Genomic DNA, 23834 nt, shown 5'->3' with positions numbered 1-23834 from the left:
TGCCATAACTTGTTTTTTTTCTGTTAACAAGTATCTAACTGATCTTTACTATAATACTACATAGTACCTGCATGCAAAGCAAGATGACAAAATAGTTTGGATACTTAATTGACACCCAACCACCAAGAGCAACTTCCGATAAGTGTGACAGCAGAAGTATTTTCAGTTCCTACACCATCACATTATAAAGTAAGCAGGTGTAGGGATCTACGGTGGACTGACACCATTAATCTCACCGTGGTTGAGTTATAGAAGAGAGAACTTACAGAAGGCCTACAAATATAAAAGACAGGGAGAGATGCAGAAGGAAAGAGAGGCTTTTCTTCCATTTTTGTTTCCCAAAGAAGACATGTAGTTGAAAGTAAGTTTTACAAGTTAAGAGAATCTGTCATGGCCTGGTCCATAAAGGCGATGATGTGCCACTAAGCACTCGGTCTGTTAGGCGGCAGAAGACACCAATGTCATGGTGTTGCTGCTTTTAAACGAGACAAAATCCACAAGATTCTGATCAGTTCTCTGTATTAATATCTGCTTTGACCCTTCCCATTCACTGTGTTACAGCTGCAGATGCACCAAATGCAGAGTGACAGCAGCTGAATGGAAATGCTCTCGTGTCGTCTGAGATGTAATTCAAGCATTCAAAGCACTATATTCAGGGTCTTGTCCTTGTGTCATGTGCTTAGACGTGTTTACGTCAGTTTTTAAGGTGTCCATTTTCCTTCACCAAGGCCACGAAGACATTCTTTTACATTCACTCCACATGGGTAAAAGTGAAGAAGTGTCTTTGAATGAATTGTTTTCTCAGCATCAGATTATTTTGAAGCAAAACGTGGCATGGTGTTAGTTGCACAGCAGTTGTGCCTCCATGCATGCATGCATGCATGTGTATGTATTTGTGTATTTTAGACAGGAATGGGTCTCTTTTTATCTGGTTGGAATTAGACCCTTAGCTCTTTTCCTTATCAGTGTGGCCTGTTTACTGAAACCCTCCCATGTTCTACCTCTCTGCTGTGCCTCGTGGGTAAAAAGAGGATTAACCCGTTTGCTGTCATCCTTCCTACTTGATCCTTATTCAGCCGTCTCTGTCACCCTGTCTCAAATCAAACCCACAGGTGGACCGAGCCGGACACCTTTTAGCCAGTTAACAGTCTGATCACTTGTATGGGTCTTGGTTAACTAACACATTACTCAGTTACGTATTGTTAAGGACTTTTCCTAAACATCTAACATGATATTTTTACAATAACCCATGGCTCCTGCAAGAAAATCATCTCGCGAACCTGCTTGCCCCTTCATGAGGAGTTCAGGGTTGATTGCAGGACATCACCCCTGGAGCTGGTGGGGGTTCCAACACTTTGCTCAAGGTCACTTCAATAGGGTGGATGCTTGCCATTATTTTAGAAGTAGAAGAAATCCCATGACTATTTAACCATCGGCAATCTCTACAGCCCTCCACCTGGTTTAGTTGCGTCGGTCTGAACAGCTCTATCACTGATATGCTTCCTTCAGGAATACAAAAGTGGTGTGTGAATCTCAAACTTAACCTGCAGAGCCAAAGTCTCAGAATAGAGTAAGACTTCCATTAATGAGTTTCCTGCCACACTGGCAAGTAGAGAGATACTATACACTGTTGTTCAGTGTAATGTTGGTGGCTCGCAGGTAGTTTCTTCCCCCCTCGAGACATGGAGACACAGGAGGGACAGCTTTAGAAAGGGAATCCACCTGAGACCAGCTTTTGGTTGAACAGTTGATATTCTGTGGCTGCTGGGAAGTAGATAGTATTTATTGTTCTGCATAATGTCTTATCATTCATCATCATATTGTGTGGTGTGAAGTTGTCTAAAGTGTCCTGAGCCATCTTACACAACATCCCATAGGGTTCAGTGTACCTTCATCAGCGGATTAATTGATTTCTATTCAAGTCCCTACTCAATGTCTGTAACTTTAAGCATTGACTAAGCTGTTAAGCACCGGCCTCCATGGTCAGAGCTTCTTATACTGGCAGACATTTACATTTGACTTCGCTTTCTTGTATTCTTGACCTGGATGCTTCTCTCCTGGAGCTAATCTATGGTAGTGAGTTGTTTTTCTTGGTAGTTTCACCATCATATGACCATCATGCTATTAAATCAAAAGGTTTTGAGCCCGGGCTATGCCTCCTCCACGGGGGAAGCAGGCCAGAACATGTGTAGTGGCGCAATCTAATTTGCACCATCAAGCATGCCGGAAACTGTGATGCTTACAATGAAACGGAGCATGAAACTAAAACATGACTTCTCTTTCTCCAGCTGCCTCTCAGTTCTGTAATTCCCAGGAGAAGCTGAAAGAACAGCTTTTTAAAAAAAAAAATCTTTATTTTAGGATTTTCAGCACAAAACACTCAGTACATCATTTGAGCAACTCAGCCACAATTATCTTTACAAATGTGTGTGTGTGTGTGTGTGTGTGTGTGAGAGACAGAGAGAGAGAGAGAGAGACAGAGAAAAAAAATCATAGAACTTCAAAATTACTATTAAAACTAGAAGAGTGCACTCAGTAGAGAGCAGATCCCTGTCCTGCGTATCTCGCCTTCTCTGGTGCTCGGACCAAAAAAACCAGCTGAGGAGTCAGCACTCAATTGCGGTATAAAACAGGTTTATCACATACTACTGACAGGCCCAGTAGTATGTGATATTAGCAGCAGACACACACACACACACACACGGACAGAAAAACAAGTGTTTTTCCTGTCATTAGAAGACTTGCGCAGCGCCTAAGTCGATTCAACGGAAAATATGCGGGGAAAAAAGTTTGGTATGCAGCGCTCAAGCTAAAAAAAAATCTACCCAATAAAAACATGTTGCCTGTCAGTCTGTGGATGTGCAGCCTCCTAGGGGGACCCTCACATGAATGTGACCAAGTCTAATGTGAACTTGCACTTCCAAAAAGGAAAGGTTTGCTATTTGACCATTTTGGTCTCACCCTAACCCTGTCTTTATTTTCATAATATAACAAAGATGGGTAAACCGTTTACGCTCACGCATGCGGGGCTCACGTCTATGGTTGACACAGATCGGGCAGTGACAAGAATATGCAAAACTTCCTGTTAAGATTGCAACCTAGAGGAAGTTGTTCCTTTATAACTTTATTATTTTGTGGATTATCAAAATTCTTTTAATAATGTCTCTGCTCGATTTGAGTCAACCGTAGATGTGAGTCATGCATGTGCACAGGTGACTCAGATCGGGCAGCGACAGAGCAGTGTTGGTCGAGCAACCTAGAGAGTGAACAAAGGGAGGGAGCGGCGATCGCAAGAACAAAAGTTATTCAAGGGTTTTTAATCACCGCAACCACGAAAGTTTCTTCATACAGCCATGACATACAGTCACAACTGTGCACACACACACACAAAAAATTGCTCTGCTAAATCCAGTGTTTTGTGAGATTAGCCGCGGAAACACACGCACGCGTGCGTGACTAAACGCATAATCCCCCCCCCAGGCTAACAACTTGGCGGGAATAATAAAATGTATATACACAGCGATAGAGGGTACACAATTACACCATCAGTCTACTACCCTTGAGATAAACTTGTACAGGGATCCAAATTCTGACAAATATTTGCATCTTGTTCTTATTAGAGAACCTTAACCTTTCTAAGTACAACACATTCATCAACTCTCTTATCCACATATCATATGTCGGGGCATATTCTAAGTTTTCTCGATACAACCATACCAAATGAAATGGCCTGAGTTTCATACTTGTTTTGCCATAGGTAACGCACTTGTGGCGCCTAAGACTGCGGCTAATGGGTTAGGTTCCCAGTTCTTCTCAAAGGCTTTAGAGAAACATTCATATACAGTCTTCCAATAAGTATACAATTGCCAACATGTCCAAAATGTCAATGGTCCGTCTGCCTCTTTACACCTGTTACAGAGGGGGGACACTTCAGGGAAAATCTTCTGTAATCTGTTTTTGGAGTATTATAACCAATGTACCGTTTTGAATTGTGTCTTGAGTTGGTTGAACAGTTATGCTAGGGTGACCATGCGTCCTCTTTTCCCGGCCATGTCCTCTTTTTGGGACCTAAAAAAATGTGTCCGGCCGGGATTTCTAAATCGCCAAAAATGTCCAGGACTCGGCTTTTCTTTCTACAGTCGTCATTCATTGTGTGCATCTTTGCATTGCTTTGACCTTCCTCTTTAGGTCCCGCCTTCTCACACGCCACCATTGGTTGGTCATGTACACGCCCTTCATGCAAACATTGGTCAAACTGCATCTCAATCATTAACCTCAGCACCACAGCAACAGCCAAGAGACGAAGCAGCAGCTTGCTTGTCGACAGCAGCCCATTCATGGCGCCTGAACAGTTTAAAAAAATGCCCAAATGTAAAGTCATAGAGGAGTTACAGAAATATATTCTTGTGTTTTCATCTTGGGCAGGATCTGTGGGCGGCAGAATGCCTGACCTGCAAAGCTCGCACGTATCGGTGTCAAATAAAGGTGCTAGCGATCTAGACACCCACATAAGCGCCGCAAAACACAAAAGTGCAACTTTTGTTTTTGTTTTTATATTATTGTTGACGGCCAAAAGTTAAATGGAAAGGGCTAAGATTATCTGGCCATAATGGCTATGAAGGCATTTATTTGTCTTGTTAAAGACTAGCTGTTAAACAACATAGTTGCATGGTTGTGGATGCATTTGTCAACTATTTAAACCCCCCACCCCATATACATTGCCACAGTGCCACCAGTTACTTGAACCCCCCCACCCAACCTTCCACCCACTGCAGTTGTCCATCTGCCTCATGCTGCCGTCCTGCCCCCAGTGTCCTCTTTTTTTGAAAACCAAAATATGGTCCCCCAAGTTATGCACACTTTCAAGGCTTTCCTCCCAAGTCTCATCGTCTATCTCCTCGTCCAACTCAGTCTCCCAGTTCTGCCTAAGTGCATTTGTGTTAACATCAATATGTCTTAATAAAACTAACAGACTGCCCCCTTACTATGCAGATCTCTCAGGGGAGTTATGGGAACATACCTTCTCAAAATTTGACATATTTTCTTTACATAGTCTCGGATTTGCAAGTACATGAAGAAATTTGAGGATAGCTTCTTTTTTTTTAAAATTATTTTTATTGCAAGCATTCATGGCTCAAACATGGGCTGAACAGTAGAAATTGAGACTGCTCCCATTTGCACACTTCTCTATGTTTCTGTGTTTATAAGAGTTTAGGGTGTGTGCATAAGGTGCTGACAGGATGTCTGCATGTGTCCGTGTCTGCACGTGTTGAGTGTGTGTAATAGGTATGATATATCTGGATATGTTTCTTATACAGATATACCACACACATTAACACATTACACAGACTTTTGCATCAATGCTATCTATCCATGTCACTGAGTTCAGTTGACTGGGCAGTGCAGCTTTTGAAGTCCTCAGTATGCAGATAGTGAATTGCCACTTTTGGTCCAGCCAACGTCTTGTTTTATAGTTCCAATAAACAGAGACAAGACAAGTGTCTCCACTCGCAGCCCTAATAAAACCAGATTCAAGTCTGATAAGATGTTTTTAATCTCGGTTATATTGCTGCCATTCAGAATCCGACAACTGCAGGCGCTCAGTTGTGCCTCTGCAGATCTTAAATAATGTGGTGGATTGACACTGACTATCTCGGCTGTTACGCTGCATCTGTTCTGTCAGTTGTTGTGTCCTACATACTCTGTAGAAACAAACGTTTCCATTGACAGTTTCTCAGTTTACAGTGCTATAGTAGAGAGACTTTTTTTTTTCAAGCTCCCTTTTTATTACATTATATATCTGTATCACTCTTGGGTGACAAATATTCTTTCAGGTCCATCTGAACACTGTGGCTCATTCCCCCACAACTCCCCATGAGTGGTTTCTTGTGCTTTTGGGGAATTGAGATTTTTTTTTTGCTCTCTGTTATAACTTGTCTTGGTCGAAAGTGCCAGCGTCAACTGCCCAAAATGTAAAACCTAATCTAAAAGTAACAAGAAACCTACACAAACCATGAAACCAAGGCAAGCACTGGCAGCAGATTGTGTGGATTTATGTCTTAGTCAGCATAGCTGAATGGATGAAGTGGCATGGCCACTGTCATCTCCCGTCATGACTGGCGCCCCACTGTGTGCGACACCTGCGCTGGAAATTTAATTTCCCAGTGTGCTGTTGACTCCGCCGAGCTCAGTTTGCCTCACTTATCTCTACCCTGACCTATATTTGTCTGCAGGCTGTGCCTCCACCAAGCCTGGACCCCTTATGTATATATTCTCCCTAGCACATGGCTTACTTTTTCACCTCTTTTTCGTTTTACTTTTGAAAAAGTGCATTCCTGTTAACACCTGGTTATCATTGGAGATGATCTGCAAATGAGCGTCTGCTAAAAGGTGTGGAAAAAAACGTTTATTTCTGTTTGGTAGATGAAAGTTTCAGTAGCAAATTGACAGTGTGGAAAATTCACCTCACTCAGGCCCCCAAATAGGCTGAGTTTCCTCTCGGCCTTGAGCCAACCAGGTGTGGAAAGTGACGGGTTTTCTCTTTGACTTCATGTCTTTTCTGATGACTCACCGAGAGCTCTGCAAACATGAATCCTGCTAGTTCAGGCCGTCTGAAACAATTTGGTAATGTTAAATGAATGTACCTGCTGCACGAAAGGGATGTGACCAGACACGAGTCCAGAGGGCTGCTGATTTCATGTGTGACACAACTTCCTGCCTTGAATTTGCATTTTTGTTGTTGAAATTGGCTGCCTGCCCATTTCTCGCCCCAGTGTTTTGAGTTGACGGGGGTCATGAAGTTCTTGCTGTCATTCTGTCTTTTGCTGCTGACTAAAACTTCTCAAGTAGGGCTGGGAATCGGCAGGTACAGATACTGCATTAATATTTGAGTGCCAATTCGATATATATATTGTAATTTTTTTCAGTTATCAGGATATTATAAATATTGCAGTTCAATATTCCAATTTTAAGGCCCCATCCCCTCTTACCTATGGTAAAATGAAAACTGCAATAATACAAAGAAAATGTGCAAGAAAATAAATTTATTTGAAGCCCCATGTGTTACAAAAGCTTAAAACATAAGTATGCCTCCATGAGTAAAGATTCAACCATTCAAAGTTGTAGAAATCATTACATCAAACCTCTTCATGGCATCTGGTTATTGTGCATCAACATTACAGTTCAGGGGAAATGTTGCGACATTGAAATCGTCAGTTTACTGGAGAAATTTAACACTGAATCGATCCACCCCACCCCTTTCTCTCAAGTGTTTAAAATAATTAACCCTGAAAATGATTACCTTCCTTGAGTTAGCAGTATGCTCAACATGTTTTAGATGATTTAGTATTTAGCTTTGTGGTCTTCAGCTGCACCCACAGGAAGGATTGCTTCAGAACATATGTGGTGACATTGCTGTCTGACATGTACTTTTCTCTTTTTCTCTAAGGTGACGGTAGATGTGTGCTGGTGTGCCTCCTCTGCTTGTGCCTTAGTGTGACGCTGTGAAACACCTCCGGGGATTCTGGTCCTCCCCCAAGGATAGCCTTCTATTCAACAGAGGCCTCTTGCTCTGGCCTCATAGCTGATCTCAGTGTGCACATCACACTGTCCCGACCGGCCCTACTGCACCTCCAACCTTACCTTTTAGGACTTGCACAGCTGTCTAGCTCCCATCCCACCCCAGGTTAACCTTCCCCCCAACCAACCCCCAGCCAGCGGCTAGTTGTTTCAGCAAGGGGAGGACCCCGCTTGGTTGATTGCTCCCTGACAATAGAGTCAGAACTGACCTGGTGTCCCTCAACGGCTCCCGACTGGTGCTGCTTTCAAGGTGGGCAGGTAGGGGAGGGACAGCCCTTGTCAGGACCCCCCTCCCGGAGATGAAGCTGCAGGCCGTCATGGAGAACCTGCACAGGCAGCAGAGAGCCAAGCTGCTGATGGAGCTGGAGCAGCAGCAGCAGCAGCTACAGCAGCAGGCCAACACCCGTACTGCCACCGGAGGAGTGGATGAGATGATGAAGAGCCCCGCCCCTGAGACAGAGCAGACCCAGATGGCGGCGCTGGCGGCTATGCGCGCGGTGGCGGCCGGGCTCCAGAGGGCGTCAGACAGCCCCATGTCGGAGCGCAGCAGTGGTGGGGAAGAGGAGGAAGAGGAGGAAGATGAGGAAGAGGAGGAAGGGGAGGAGCGGTACAAGGACATGATGGGCTCCGAGGAGGAGGAGCAGATGTGAGTACTGAGGTCTTCCCAATATGATGATACTGGCTGAAGTGTTTGGGTATCTGCTCTACCTCATACTGGCCGGAAACTGTTGTTATCATGATAACCATCAGGAGTTTTAACATTATTGGTATATGTCAGGGCTTCTCAAAGTCCGGAGCTCAGTCCACATCCGAAATGAACGGCAATTCAATTCGGACCCAGCCCATACCTCATGTTATGAATACAATATGTTAAGAAGTGTAATGTTTTCTGTTTTGTGTGCTGTTGCTACCGAGTTCTCACATTAACTTTATACTACCAAGTCACATGGACTTTCGATTGTGATACCATCACGATTATGACCTGATTTACGTGATGTGGTCACGAAGGTTAGGGTTAGGGTTCTATCAGATCGTGACCACATCACGTAAATCAGGTCATAATCGTGATGGTATCACAATAGATTAATTAACGTGATGCCATCACGAAAGTCCGTGCGACTGGGTTGCATTACACCAGAGAATTTATTTGGGGGTGGTGCGAAGCTTTTATTGAACTTACTGTAACGTAATGAATGTAGTTGTCGTCAACTCGAGTTAACACCCGTTCCTAACTGGACGCAATGCGAACGAGCAAACATCAGATTGTTTCAGTTTTTTCCAAAGATGTCCTAACCTGCTCCATGCATTGGCGAACAGGCGAGTGACATATTGCTTGTTTTAAAAATTGCTCGCACTGGCTCTATTCTTATGAAGTTTTGAGCTCTTGTGCCACCTCCAACCTATTTTCATTGGTCAAAATTGACGCTAACGTCCTTGACGTTTCTGTTTTCTCTCCAGTCAGCAGTAACGATAGCCATTAATTAAAGGACATTATGGAAATTAAATGACTGAGGAAATGATTAAAACCTGAGAAAATTATGTTAGTTATGAGTAAATAGCTTAGACGCTTACTCATTTGGCAAAAAAAAAAAATCTCATCCCCTCCTCACACTGACATGGCTTGTAGTATATCTGGACAGTTTTTTGCACTCCAGCCGCTAGAGTTCGCTTGCTAGCTGAGTCCCGCCCTCGTTGAAACACAGAGCAGAAGAAAGGAGAGAAACTACTGTGACCATAAATGACAGTAATGAGTAGCCTAACGGTATGTGAGTTTTTCTTAGGGTTAGAGCCAATCAGAGGCAGAGTAGGGCGGGTCTTTGAAGAAATTATAAAAGTAATAACTTACAAAGAAAGTTATAGGTGAGTTGATTAAATTTTATTTTGTTATCGCCAATCGTTCTGGGCCTCTGACCATGAATAAAAATCAGATGCGAACCTTTGGGTAATAAGTTTGAGAATCCCTGGCATATATCTTCTTACAGATGAAAAAATATGTTTAAGAATCAAACTCAGGTTTATCAAGTGGAACTGTTCGATAATGTAAAGTATGATATCAAAACAAAAGTCTTCAAAATATTGCTGCAAGCAGCGATTCCAGGATTTCAAGCTAACTCAAACTGTCAGAAGTTGAAAGCTTCAATAGTTTAATTTAAAATGTCCACCTAGTTTGGGGATGTTTGGATAAATTGTCATTGATTTATGACCAAATTTTCACCTGGTCCATACACATGTTTGGAACTGGTGGCGCCCACTATTGAGCAATTTCAAAATAGTTTATACATGTGGTTCAACATTGTTATGAAACATATTCTGTGAGTTTTGTAATGATTGGAAAAACAATTTCCGATTTACTCTCTATGTGTCATGCCACGCCATTGTTTTGCATTTGTAGTGCCCCCAGTGGTCGTTTTGAATGAAACTTTCAGGATATATTTCCTTACGTGGACATATCCTGCAAGTTTTGTGATGATCAGCCCAGCGGTTGTTGACTTTGGTCTATTTATGTGCTGAGCCACGGCCTTTTGAAGTTCATTCGTCAATATCTCGCAAACCAAATAAGATATCAACAACTTTATACAACTTTTGATACACTTTATCTGATAATGATCCGCAGAAAATATTGTAGCAGTCGGACCTAAGGTTTAGGAGGAAATGTCAAAAGTTTGTTTTTCAAAAAATTCAAAATGGTGGAAGATCTAGTCAGGCACACTTAAGTGGTTCTTGGGGTAAATTTATAGAGTGAGGATAGATGACTGTCTATACCAAGTTTCATGTAAATCAGACTTACGGCGTAGGAGTTATGACTTTTCAAATGTCAAAATTTTGACCTTATAATTATCGCGCCCGATCAGGCCTATTGGGGTCGTATTTCTTGGGCAGCACTTGCACACAACTTGCACACAACAAATGGGCAAAATCTCATGTCTGTACCATTCACCATTTCATGGGAATTTGCGCAAACATTTCTTAATAATAATGATAATAATAGTAATAATAATAATAATAATTAATGATAATAAACCAGCACAAAAACAATAAGCCAGCACTGAAATGATAGCATTTAAGCCTTTGGGCTTGAACCCTAATTTTTTTGAGAAACTTTTTGCCACTAGATTCTCGTTGTTGTTAATGTAGACAACAAAATTGTGCAACACGTTATGGTCTCGTACACCAGACCCTACTTTAAGGAGTAGGGACTTGCTTAACCCATCACCAAAGTCAGATAATGAGTGAACAGGTGAGATTTTTCCATTTTGAAGAACCTAATTGCTATTCTATAGAGCGCTCCTCCAAAATAGCACTGGGTTGTAAATATGTTGGTGGTTTGGGGAAGTGAGCAGTGGAGAAATCTTCCATCAAAACCCCATCAAAAAATGTCCGATGTTGGTCAACTTTATGGCTTTTATAGGGATATAAGAAATGAGCACAATCTATTCAATGGTGTGTCTTCATGCATGCTCAATAATCTAGTTAAGGAAATCATAGAAAGTTGAATCAGTTCATCTGGGCACAATGTTTATTGAGAGAAACGTTTCATCACTCATCTAAGTGACCTCTTCTGTCTCAACTGATTGCAGGTATCCCCACTCTTACAAACAATATAGTGGCATAATGACTGAAACCAACAACCAGTTTCATATGCAAATTACTATGGCCATTAACTAGAGTTATAATGGCAATGTGCATTATTCACAGAGGATTTGGGAGTGGTTGCATTCACAACATTATTAAATGGCGAAAGATGCACTCTTAGCCCCAGGAAGACGCCCAAACAGTGCACCAGCCAAGAAGAGGACAACAACTGTCTAAGCATAAACCAGTGGTGATTCCGTATGTGGAGGGAGTGTTTTAACAGTTGAGACGCGTATTTTCCAAACACCACATCTGAGTCTTTCAAACTCCAAAACACGCTAGGCCAGAAATTGGTTCACCCCAACGATCAGGTCTCCTGGCACAAACAGAGCAATATAGTGGACGATGTTAAGTGCCAGGAGGATTGCAGTGACTTACTTGTACATTGGGGAAATTAAACAGATGCTGGCCAAAAGGATGGCACAACACAGAAGAGCTAACACGTCAGGCCAGGACTCCGCAGTCTACACCCATCTACAGGCCAGTGGCCACTCTTTCAAGGATGAGGATGTGCACATCCTTGATAGGGAGGAACACTGGTATGAACAAGAAGTCAAAGAGGCCATCTATGTGAAACAGGAATGACCATCCCTGCACTGAGGGGGGAGCCTAAGAGTACATCTGTCAGCATCTTACAATGCTGTGATTGCAACTATTCCCCAATCCTCTGTGAATAGTACACATGGCCATTGTAACTCTAGTTAATGCTCATGGCAATATGCATATGAAACCAGTCATTGTTTTCAGTTGTTATGCCACTGTATTGTTTACAAGGGTGGAGATACCTGCAGTCAGTTGAGATTGAAGAGGTCACTTAGATGAGCGATGAACTGTTTCTCCCAATAAATGTGTCCTGATGAACTGATTCAACTTTCGGTGATTTTCAGTGGTGTCGTTGAACAGTGATATGCTGTCAATTTCAGAAGAACTGATCAAGCCCATTAGAGCTAGCGATAACATAATTACAATGCTAACTCCCTACATATGAAGGGTCATACTTGAAATCCGTACTATTACTATGGCCAATTAGCAAACAGGCTAGGACACCACGGTTCAAAACCAATTAATTGTTCAGTACATTGCAGATCTTTTATATTGCTGACAGAATGAGTCAAACTTGCCTCGAGGAGAGTGCAGTCATTTTTTTTTTGTAGAAGTCCATATTTAAGTTTCTCGTGTTTGTAGGGGGATGTTGAAATCCGTAACTCAGTGGGCTCAGTGGAAAGGGCAGGATATGTCCACCCAGATTTAGTCAGCACCAATCGGAACTGTACGAGTTTCTCACATCTGTTGGGTCAGACTAATCCCAATATGACTATTTAAATGTCATCCCCTTTCAACACTTTTTAAGACAAGAAACGATTATACTGAATTATTGCACAACCTCAACTCAGAGTTTATTTTTTTCAGTGCAGAACTGAAAAGAAAGAATGAAAACATTTTAAGAGTTCCATACATTTCAGTTGAATCTACTGTATGGTTACTGCACTGAAGAATTCATGCTACATACAATCTAAAGTGACTCATGAAAGGACAGTGATGGGTGCTGGCAGCCCACACTGTTTGTTGAGCCCTTATTTATAACCCAGCTTTAAGTGCAATTATAACAGTCGGTTGCCAGAAACTGATTTATCAGCGATCTTGGTAACCTTAGTTTACCAGAAGACAGACTAAAGGACAACATGTAGTTAGTTACATGTGAAGGAGTTCAACAAGGTCTTCTTATCCCACAAATATGGTATAATTCAATTTTGCTGTCCTCAAATTAGATGCCATAGATGTACTGAATGACTTGACCTGTTAGACCTCCTGAGATTACCCAGGGCCTAATGAGTAACTGTAAGGATTAACATGTGAATTCATAATATTTCTAATCATTTGCTCCTTTGTTAATATCTAGTTTGAAATGTAATAGGTAACTCTTTTAACAATAATTTACCAAATCCAATGAACCCAATGCTACTTTACCTTGCACTAGTAAAACATGGGGAGTGTTTTTGTAAAAACAGGGCTTTGATGCTGTGTGTGCTTGAATAGGTTTGTGTATAAATCTGAAGGTGTGTGCGTGTGTGTGCATGCCTGATTCAGTACATTTCCCCTGCCATATTTCATTTCATTTTCATTATTATTTATTCCGCTCATGGTAATGCACAGCTCCAGAAAGAAACAAGCAATTCATGATCAAACCCAACTCAATTTACATATTCCATGATTTAAAAAGAAGCTGGGAGAAGAAAATCGTATTTTGCCTGCCCCTTACTCAAATATAAATAAACAACAGAATAGATGGTCTGTCAGTCAGTTACTCAACAACTAATACTTACAGCAACATGAGAAATGAAAAAGAATCAAAAAGCCATACACAATAATTCACCATCAACTGAAAACCCATTACCTGACAACTCCATATTGTCTATTTATTCTTTCCTTATACATTTTCTTGAACTGAAAGATATTTATACAACCCTTTAGATCGTTCTCTAAAGAATTCCACAGTTTGACACCACATACCGAAATACACATCTGCTTTAAAGTAGTACGTGCATACTTCTTCTTTCAGCTTGTTCCCTGTTTCCCAGGGGTCGCCACAGCGGATTTGAAGGTTTCCATCGGTACGCTGTGAGGGCACAGCACCAATGGCGGTCTTGTCAATCCGCATAATGATTTGGCAAAATGTTACGTGCATATTTAGTACATGCATACTGATGTTTAAAATTAATTTTCCTTCTATGGTCCTCATCCTCTGAACTAAAAACAAATAATTTTTGTAAATTTTCTGGCAATTCTCTGCTTTTTGCCCTGTACATAACTAACAATGTCTGTAACTCAACTAAATATTTAAGTTTCATTAATCTTGACTTAATAAACAATCTATTGGTATTTCTCTTGGATCCACTTTATGAATAATTTTTACTGCTCTTTTCTGTAATATAACCAGTGGCTTAATGTTGCTCATGTATGTGTTGCCCCACACTTCCACACAGTAACTGAAATATGGTAAAATAAGTGAACAGTACAGAATTCGCATTACCTTGTAATCTAACACATACTTTGCTTTGTTCAGAACAGAAATATTCTTATACACCTTTGTTTTTACATACGCTATAGGAGATTTCCATGTCAGTTTGTCATCCATTATTACACCCAAAAATCTAAACTCAGATACTCTTTCAATAGCAACTCCATCTGTAGACAGTAAAAAAATTTCATCCTTTTTCTGTTTAGCAAAAAACATAAACTAGAGCGGCACGGTGGCGCAGTGGTTAGCACGGTCGCCTCACAGCAAGAAGGTCCTAGGTTCGAGCCCCGGGGTAGTCGAACCTTGGTGGGTCATCCCGGATTGTCCTCTGTGTGGAGTTTGCATGTTCTCCCCGTGTCTGCGTGGGTTTCTTCAGGGGGCTTCGGTTTCCTCCCACAGTCCAAAGACATGTAAGTCAGGTGAATTGGCGGTACTAAATTGTCCCTAGGAGTGAATGGGTGTGTGTGTGTCGGCCCTGTGATGGCCTGGCAGCCTGTCCAGGGTGTCTCCCCGCCTGCCGCCCAGTGATTGCTGGAATAGGCTCCAGCATCCCCGCGACCCTGAGAGCAGGATAAGCGGTTAAGACAATGGATGGACGGAAAAACCATAAACTTAGTTTTGTTCAAATTTAATGATAACTTATTTTCATCAAACCATCTTTTCAATTTGACCATTTCAATGCAACTTGATTGATTGATTGATTGGTTTACAATGCTTTCTGCTAAACTTTTTAAATCATCTCCTGAACTAAAAAAATTAGTGTCATCTGCAAAAAAAAACAAAACTGCAATATCTTTGACACTTCACATATGTCATTGATATCTAAAATGAAAAGTTTCAGCCCCAACAACGAGCCTTGTGGGACTCCACATTCAATCTTTATGCACTCAGATATATTGCCAGCAAAGTATACAAATTGTTTTCTGTTATCTAAATAGCTGCTTAACCAATTTTGAACTACTCCTCTCACACCATATGTATGTAATTTAAAAATTAATATGTTATGATCTATTGTGTCGAATGCTTTTTTTAAAAATCAATAATTACACCTATTTATTACATACTATTGCTGTTGTAATAGCATCCATTATTTTCATCAATGCTAAAGATGTAGATTGATTTGTCCGAAAGCCATACTTTCGGACAAATTACCAGTACTCAGTAATTTGTTCTTTTCAAGAAAAACATCTAATTTTTGTACAAACAGTTTTTCAAGCACCTTGGAGAATTGTGAAAGCAAATACTCTGGCCTATAGTTAGTAAAGCTGTGTTTATCTCCCGTTTTAAAAAGTGGAATAACCTTTGCTGTTTTCATTCTGTCTGGAAAAGTACCTGTACGTAAAGAAAGATTGAAAATATAGCTTAGAGGTTTGATTATACAGTCAATAGTCATTTTCACTATAATCATATCAATCCCATCACTGTCAGTTGATGTCTTGTTTTTGGATTTTGCTACAATGGATCTAATTTAATTTTCACTCGCCTCTCCTAGAAACATAGACTGCACCACTTTACTTCCCCCATTCCGGCCACCATCTACTTGCCCATCATTATGTTGTTGTTTTTTTTTAATGGAATTTGCAAGAATAGGCCCAACATTAACATAAAAGGGATTAAATTCATTTACCACTTTATTCATGTTTTTTATAACCTTATTACTGTCATTGATGAAATGATTGGGCAGATCTGTAGAAAGTTATTTACAATTACATTGTTTAATATTTTCCAAGTACCTTTAATGTTATTTTGATTTTCTTTTAACATTTTATTATATTATTTTTTCTTGGCTTGTCTCAGAATCATTGTCAACTTATTTTTGTAAACCTTGTATTGGTTTTCAGCTGTCTTTGTTCTAAATTTTATGAAAATTAACACTAGAACGACCGGGATTTCACTTGTACCTAAAATGACCATGGTGGTCAAAATGACGGCCGGTTTTTAAACTCTATATTCTGTCAAGATAAATACCCAGTTGCGATATTAATGCATTGCATATGTTAGTGTGTCTGTTAGGAAACGACTGACACCAAAATTAACATTTTGACAACTATAATACTATTTTAAAACAATTTAAACTTCAGAGAGACATGGTCGAACTTGAATAGCAAATTGAAAAAGTGAAAATATTACCTGAAAAGCAAAACGGAAAGCACATATTGCTAATCTAACAAATGTAACAAGGCCTATAAAACGTGAAATGTAAAATAAATAAATAAATATTGAAACAGTCCCAAACAACGACTGGAACTTAACTACTGGAACGACCATGGGCAGTCAAAATGATCACCCATGCTTTTTAAACTCTATATTCTGTCAAAATAAAGACCCATTTGAGATATCAATGCATTGCATATGTTGTTATGTCTGTTAAGAAATGACTGTCACCAAAATTAAAATCTTAACAACTTTAATACTATTTTTCAAAAAATTTAAAATCGCCTGTAAATACTACAACACCACAGTAGTGGTCATTGGCAATAATCAAAAATTAAGTTTAGGCTATTACTCTGCACTGAAGAATGCTAGTGTGTTTCTAGGACAGAATAATGAACTTCGCGAAGGAAATGATGCAAACAACACATGTCATAAATAGTGACATGATGCCTACGATCACGCACAAATGGCGTCTTTTTGACAGCTCATGGTCGTTTTAGGTAGATCTTATCATAATTTTTTGTGCAATTGATCTAAAACTAATTTTAATGCAAATATATACAATTTTAGGAGCATTCAGGGAGCGGCAGGTCTGTATCTTTTTTTCCTACAAAGTTATTAAACTTTGAAAACCCAAAACCGTCAAAATGATGGCCTTGATCGTTCTAGTGTTACACCATACACCATTTAGTGTCTGAATTTATTTTCACCCAGTCGCATGAACACTTAAGCATTTGTCTTGGTGAAATCTTCGGAAACATCAACCAACTGGTACAAGGATGAACAGAAGATCACATGGAGAGCTACAGAGACTGTGCCAGACATGTACCAAGGCATTAAGCTCAACACTGAAATATTGACTCTGCACTTAGACTTAAGTGCATATGAACAACAAGTGCTCTATCTTATTCCACACGTTTATCTTATACACCTACGTTCACCATATTCGGGTCATTGTGATTTGAAAAAAAAAACATCCATTTATATACACCTCCAATGTCTCTCCCACAGCAAGCAGAAGTGGGATGAGGAGGACTTTGAAGGGGAGATGGAGGAGGACTTTGATGACGAGCTGGCAGAGGAGGGTCTACCGATGGGCCGCGACGCTGTCGCTCCCGGAAAGGGAATTCTCCTGCTTCCGCACCGCCAGCTCCACCCACACTCCCAGCTGCTGAAGGCCAGGCCCTTTGTGGACCAGGAGCCACGAGTGCCCATCCTCCCACCACACCCGGGACACAGCCAGCTGGCAGCTCAGGACCACGGTGACTGGACCTACGAGGAACAGTTCAGACAGGTAGGATGAGTGGTCAGGGAGGAACAAGGGGATGTGGTGGGGGTGGGGGGGGCATGTAAAAAAAAGAAGAAGAAAAAGTTCTCGTTTTGTCCCTGGATTCAAATTTGGTACCACATTACAATAAAACTACCCTCATAAAGCATTTATGAATGGTTTATAATTAGTTTATTAATTAGGTTGTGAACACTTTATAAATCATTAATAAGCTTTTATAACAGATTAGATAAAAAGGGTAATAGTGCCCTGTTGCTTGCCAAATAGTGAGCCCACATTTATCTGTACTGTTAAGCCTCAGATCTCAGTGGTTACTTACCTAGGAACTATCAAGATCTGAGATTTAACAGAATAGGTAGATAGATAAAAAGTGCGGCAGTAACTTGATCTTGCTAAATAGTGAGCCTGCATCGATGTGTGAAAACTGTTGTAACTTGTTTATGATTGTTTATTAATGATTTATAAAGTGTTAGAAAGTGTTTACAATCTAATTAATAACCTAATTATAAACAATGTATAGATCTTTTTTTCTATTGTAAAGTTGTACCTCAAATTCTTTTCCATCACTCGTCTATTTTACATGAACAATCTGGGCTTACAGTAATAAAAGCTGCACCTGCTGTTGTGGCACAGAGGTTTGACCATATTACTATTTGGGTGATTGCAATGTAATTAATTAGTGATTTGGGAATATAAGTTGCAATTTAGCTTACTGACACCTATGGTGATAATGAGCGGGATTAACATGGGTGAATAAGCACTTAACATCCATTTGATAGATAGAGCTGAAATGAAATTGAGTCAACTGAGTGCTTTTACGTCAACTCTCTTTCCACTAAACACACAATCAGAAACAGTTTCTGTATAGGGGTTTTCTGCCATACCTGCTTGCTAGCCACAAAAACTTTGCTTCTTTTTCAAATCTGCCACTACCTGCCTTCGTCGTCCACATGTGGTTACTATCCGAGTTGTATAACTTTTCCTGTCAAGGTCCTTCCTAACAGTAAACCGTTTAAGTGAACAACTACAAAGGTGTTCATGATCTGGAGATTTTTGGATGAGCTATTGCTTTAAATATGCCATTGACAGACAATCTCATAAAGGACATTTCAGGTAAATCTTCAGTATAGCAGTTTTGATATCCATTATACTTAATTGAAGTTGATCTGTAAAGCAGCTTAATCTTAGTGATGTGTGAATGCCAGTTAAGGAGCTGTGGCACACTGGAAAAGTGCCTAAATTCTGGTGGACATCTTGTGGCCATAGCGTCACGTCTGACACCCTGCATCCCACAGACCCACAACACATACGCCACTTCCTCTGCTGTACATATGCAGCAAAGAAACCAGGCTGAAAAAATTAGACACCAGCAGAATGCTGCCAGATTGTGTGGCTAAAGAAGATTGTGCTGTGCCACCAACCACATTGGCAACGGATGGTGTTTAGGATTTCTCTTCTAAAATTTCAGTTTGGCTGGTAGAACGGTTCAACAGCCCATGAAGCTTGACGGTTACCATCCACTAGCCAAACTCAGTGGGCCAAGAATGAAAAGCTTGTGAATGTTGATGGGTTAGGATACAGTTAAAAAGCTTCACCAAGTCGGTGTTTACTGTAAACATGCAGCTCAGCTGGATATTATGAGGGAGGCCCTACAGTGAAATGTAAAGGGCTTGTTTATGTGAGGAGATTTGAGTCTGTCGCTATCTGTGTTCAAATGGAGGACTGGTTTGGAAAGAGGCATTTTCTCTGATGAGAAACCATCCGGGTTCACTGTTATCACCATTACCGGCTGCTTGTTGATGTTAAATATTGAAATCCTTTGACCTTTTTTTACACTTTTTTTTTTTTGGTGCATGTTGAGCATTCATGCAGTGTTGACCTATCCTCATTTTTCCCTACAAATCTTCCCAACTCTTCATTTTCACTAAGATTTCAGTTTAAGCGTTTACCCGAAGCTCAAATGTCTGCCTTTGAAAAAAAAAAGTATTTTGTGCTGGAAGTAAAAATGAACCCATTATGTTGTTGCAGTCTAGATCAGTGTGGCAAGTCTAGATCAGTGTGGCAAGTCTGTGCCACAACCGAGGCTCCTACGGCACAGACATACAGATACACATAGTAGGTGAGGGCTCAACAGTCAGTTTTTTTTTTAGATTGTTTTTTTTTTTTTTTTTTTTTTTTTTGCGTTTTCCACCTTTATTTGACAGTGATAGTAGAGAGACACAGGAAAGGCAGGGGAGAGACAGGATGACATGCAGCAAAGGGCCTGGGCTGGATTCGGACCCGGGGCGCTGCGGTAAGTTCTCAGCCTTATGTGGTACCACTCTACCAGGTGAGCCACCAGGGCGCCACGACAGTCCATTTATTAAACACAAAGGCGACTAGAAAAAAACCAAAGATAAAAACAGGAAAGACAAGACGCCAGAAACTCTTTTGTTGGGAAGAGAATTATATGGGTCCACATCCCTGTGGCCTCAGCTCTCTCTTGGTTTCCGGTGCATCTTCATTTTGGGGGTGCAGACATGTTTTAACTTGTCCCAAAGCCCATTATGCTGACTCAAGACAGTGAAACTACACCCTAAACCACAATCCCTTTTCCTCACGAAATGATAAAAAAAATGAAATGATGCTGTGATCTGTTTTTGTCGAAGATAAAGCAATAAACATGCAGTAAGTATTTCTGCATACATCCTGGTACATGCCTGTGGCCCCGGTGCAGTCTGATATCTCTGTGTTCGAGCGTGGGCCCTTGCGTCAGTTAGGGGCCACCATCTTATGAACCAGCTGCATCTATCCTGTAATGGAGACTGCTATCGATATTGCCCTGTTGCTCCTTTTCAAAGCCCTAAAATTCATCTCTCGGTGTATCTGAGTCTACGTAACACAGCTCATAAGGTCATTGCGTAGCATCATTTTGTTTCCCTAGTCATTGGGTTTTTTTTTTCATAAAGGACCTTTTCATTAAAATCTTTGTGTGCATTGCAAATTAAGTCCATGTAACCCATAGTTTTGGTTCTTTAAATAACATCCTCCTCTTTAAAGGTTGGTGCGAGTGACTCCCCTAATTGATACTCTCAGCAGTTGATTGTTGGTATGTGGCGGCGGCGCTATGGATGGCATGGAATTAAGTCAAATCTTGTACATTTTATCATGACATGTCAGTCCATGTTATATCATGTATATAACAGACCGTTGCATAATCAAGAGAGCCAGCACCTTGTTCGTTTAGATAGTGTTGGACAATCTAAAGCTGACGAAAACATGTGTAATGCCTATAGCCTTTGCCTCGCACAGGACAGTGGAGACTAACCACGGATCCAGCGCTTTGTTTTAAAAATGTTTACAATTAGATGTCATATTAGGAACACATATATGTGTGTGTGTGTGTGTGTATATATATAATGTAATATAATATATATATATATAATGTGTGTGTTTGTGTATGTGTGTGTGTGTGTGTGTGTGTAGTTGTGATCTCCGTTATTGAAGCACTGAGCCTCACAGCAGTGCTCCTTGAAACAGGTTTCTTGTGATGTTGCTATTCTAGGATATTAAGCAGCTTTAATCTTCTCTACTGCCCAAGTCCATGTAAGACGCTCTGAATAAGAGGGTCAACCAAATGTGGAAATGGTAAATGTAAAATAAAGCGTAGCGGGTGTGTGCAGTGTGCAGTGTTTGTCGCAGTACATTGGTAGAGTATAGTGTGGACGGTGCAGGCCAGGGAGGAAGGGGTTAAGGTTGTACAGTTTATTTTGGGGTAGGTGGGTGGAGGCTGTTGGAATGTGCCTGAGGGAGGGTGATAATGTGGCCGTTCTGGACCCCAGATCTATGACAGAAACTCAACGTGCCTCTATCAGTCTGTGGCAGTTGGAGCTCTTCCAAACAGAAAACCGCGTGTGTTCATACTCTCTCTCTCTCTCTCTCTCTCTCTCTCTCTCTCTCTCTCTCTCTCTCTCTCTCTCTCTCTCTCTCTCTCTCTCTCTCTCTCTCTCTCTCTCACTCACTCACTCACTCACTCACTCACTCACTCACTCACTCACTCACTCACTCACTCACTCACTCACACACACACACACACACACACACACACCAGACAAAAACTCGATATACAGGTGAGGTTAGTCCCAGGCCAGTGTGAAAACATATTAGCTTGAACCAAACCTGCATTCCTTATGAAGCATTCAGACACCTTGTCCTCGATTAGTTGAAAGGTCAAACTAAATCAAGCCAGGGGCCCGCCTGTTCATATGTCTGATTAAGCTGTGGGTATTAGATAATTAATCAAAATATCCAAGGCAGCTTGCCAGTGGCTTCTGATATAACATATCAAGCTGTGGCAGAGTGAGCCAAATATAAAAAAGGATTCATTCAGATATCAAATTATACCAGTGTCCACAGATTAATTTGCCTCTGAAAGTGATTTGCTTTGCTGGTGGAGTGCCATTTCAACTGTGTTATTTCAGTAATAACCTTATACACACTCCCTACCTCCAGCCTCCTGATATGCCCCCATGCCACCCCCCCAAAACGTATCCATATCACAGCACTCCTTACGCTGCAGACCCCCATCTTATTTTCCAGGAAATGTTTGTACACTTACTGAAATGTATGGAATCTATCCATCCTGCAGCCAGCGGGGCGAAAGGAATTTGTTCCTATCAGAGTGTGAAAGTAACACCGGCCACAAATGAGTAAATTATTTCCGCGTCTGGTAATCCATTCCCTCCCTACAAGACTCTTTGGTACGGTAATCAGCCATTGCTTTGCTCTGGTACATTTTAACATTGCAAGCCAGGGTTTGGAGATTTTTTATATATATATATATATATATATATATATATATATATATATATATCAAAAACAGATACAGGGGGAAAAAAACCTTTTTTTCTCCTGTATCTGTGTTGATATTCCGCTCCTCATTAGTTGAGCACTTATACGGTTTTGGAAAAAAAAAACGCTATACATACGTATATATATTCCCCCCCAAACCAACAGTCAGTAGGATGAGTGGATTAAAATGTTCCAGTCTCATTCCAGCGATCAGGCAGACATCTTTTTTTTTTTTTGGGTCTAAATTAGAGAATATGCAGCTCTGTCAAACACTCAAGCAAACCAAACAACCCTGAGGAACTGAACCCAGGCCTGTTTGATCGATGGTAACCTGTACCACATGGAGAAAAAAAAACTATTTTAGGAAGCTGCATGAAGTTGTATTCATCAGAAAGTCAAAGCCACCTTAGTTAGTTTATGTAAATATTTAATTACTTTTTAATTCAGTCTGTCCTGTACAAGTGTGAAGCTCACCTTTTAGCACTGTGAGTGCAAGTTTGAGTCATTAAAAATCTAATTTCTTTTATTGTCTGTGAGGGTAAGTCAAATATTTGAATGATATTTGCAGCACATTTAAAAGCTGACCCCTTTGCGAGGAACGTTGGTGCACTTTTCTCTATGACAGCCGTCGCCGGCCGTCTCCTACTTGTGAGCACGACGGACCGGGCAGTTTACTCACTTCCTGTTCACCGGCGACATTGACTTCAAGAGCTGTACGTCCCCATACCTCTCCCATTACAATGACATCCTCCTCAGCCCCCCTGGCCCGTGGAAAGCCTTTTGAAGTGTCCTCTCCCGTGTCTCTCTCTCTGCTGTAAACACCAGCAGCAGGACAGATGGAGCCCAGATGGGCAGCTAAGGAAGGATGCCCTTTAAAAATTCATAGCACCTACTGTGATCAGGGTGAATTGGGGAGGGGTGCTGCCATTAAACATTGATTTGCTCTCTTTTCTTTCTCTCTCTTACGCACGTGTGCACGCACGCACACACACACACACACACACACATACAGAAGTACACTGAAGTGGGGGGAGGGGCCACTGGTGACCACAGGAAGTGGAGTCTGAATGAGAGTCATTTGGGAGTGACACTTACCAGGATTGCTTGTCCTGCAGATTTTGCTGATGCTGTTGTCTGGCTCTGTTCCTCCCCCACCCCCTTCACTTACATACGGTTTGATCAGCCCCACCAAACACATGTTGGTGGATTCTGCGACTATTGCATTATACGTCTGAGCTTGTTCGGATTTCGGGGGTTTAATGTTAACTTGAGTCAAGTTGAGTCAAACAGACCAACCCATTTGGACAAAACGAGAAAAAAAAAAACTGGTCG

At 41.1% G+C, this 23834-nt stretch overlaps 1 protein-coding gene across 1 annotated transcript in view; it reads left to right on the top strand.

Annotated features, from left to right (window-relative positions):
* arid3a (AT rich interactive domain 3A (BRIGHT-like)) overlaps positions 1–23834 on the top strand; it is a 57681-nt gene that overhangs the window by 7106 nt on the left and 26741 nt on the right. The window contains exons 2-3 of the mRNA XM_056276961.1: positions 7448–8224; positions 17396–17678. Of these exons, the coding sequence (XP_056132936.1) occupies positions 7878–8224; positions 17396–17678 (630 nt within the window). The 5' untranslated portion in view covers positions 7448–7877. The remainder of the gene's footprint in view (positions 1–7447; positions 8225–17395; positions 17679–23834) is intronic.

This window comes from Lampris incognitus, chromosome 3 (assembly GCF_029633865.1).
Source record: "Lampris incognitus isolate fLamInc1 chromosome 3, fLamInc1.hap2, whole genome shotgun sequence".
NCBI lineage: Eukaryota > Metazoa > Chordata > Actinopteri > Lampriformes > Lampridae > Lampris > Lampris incognitus.
This window is presented reverse-complemented; position numbering and strand designations above follow the sequence as displayed.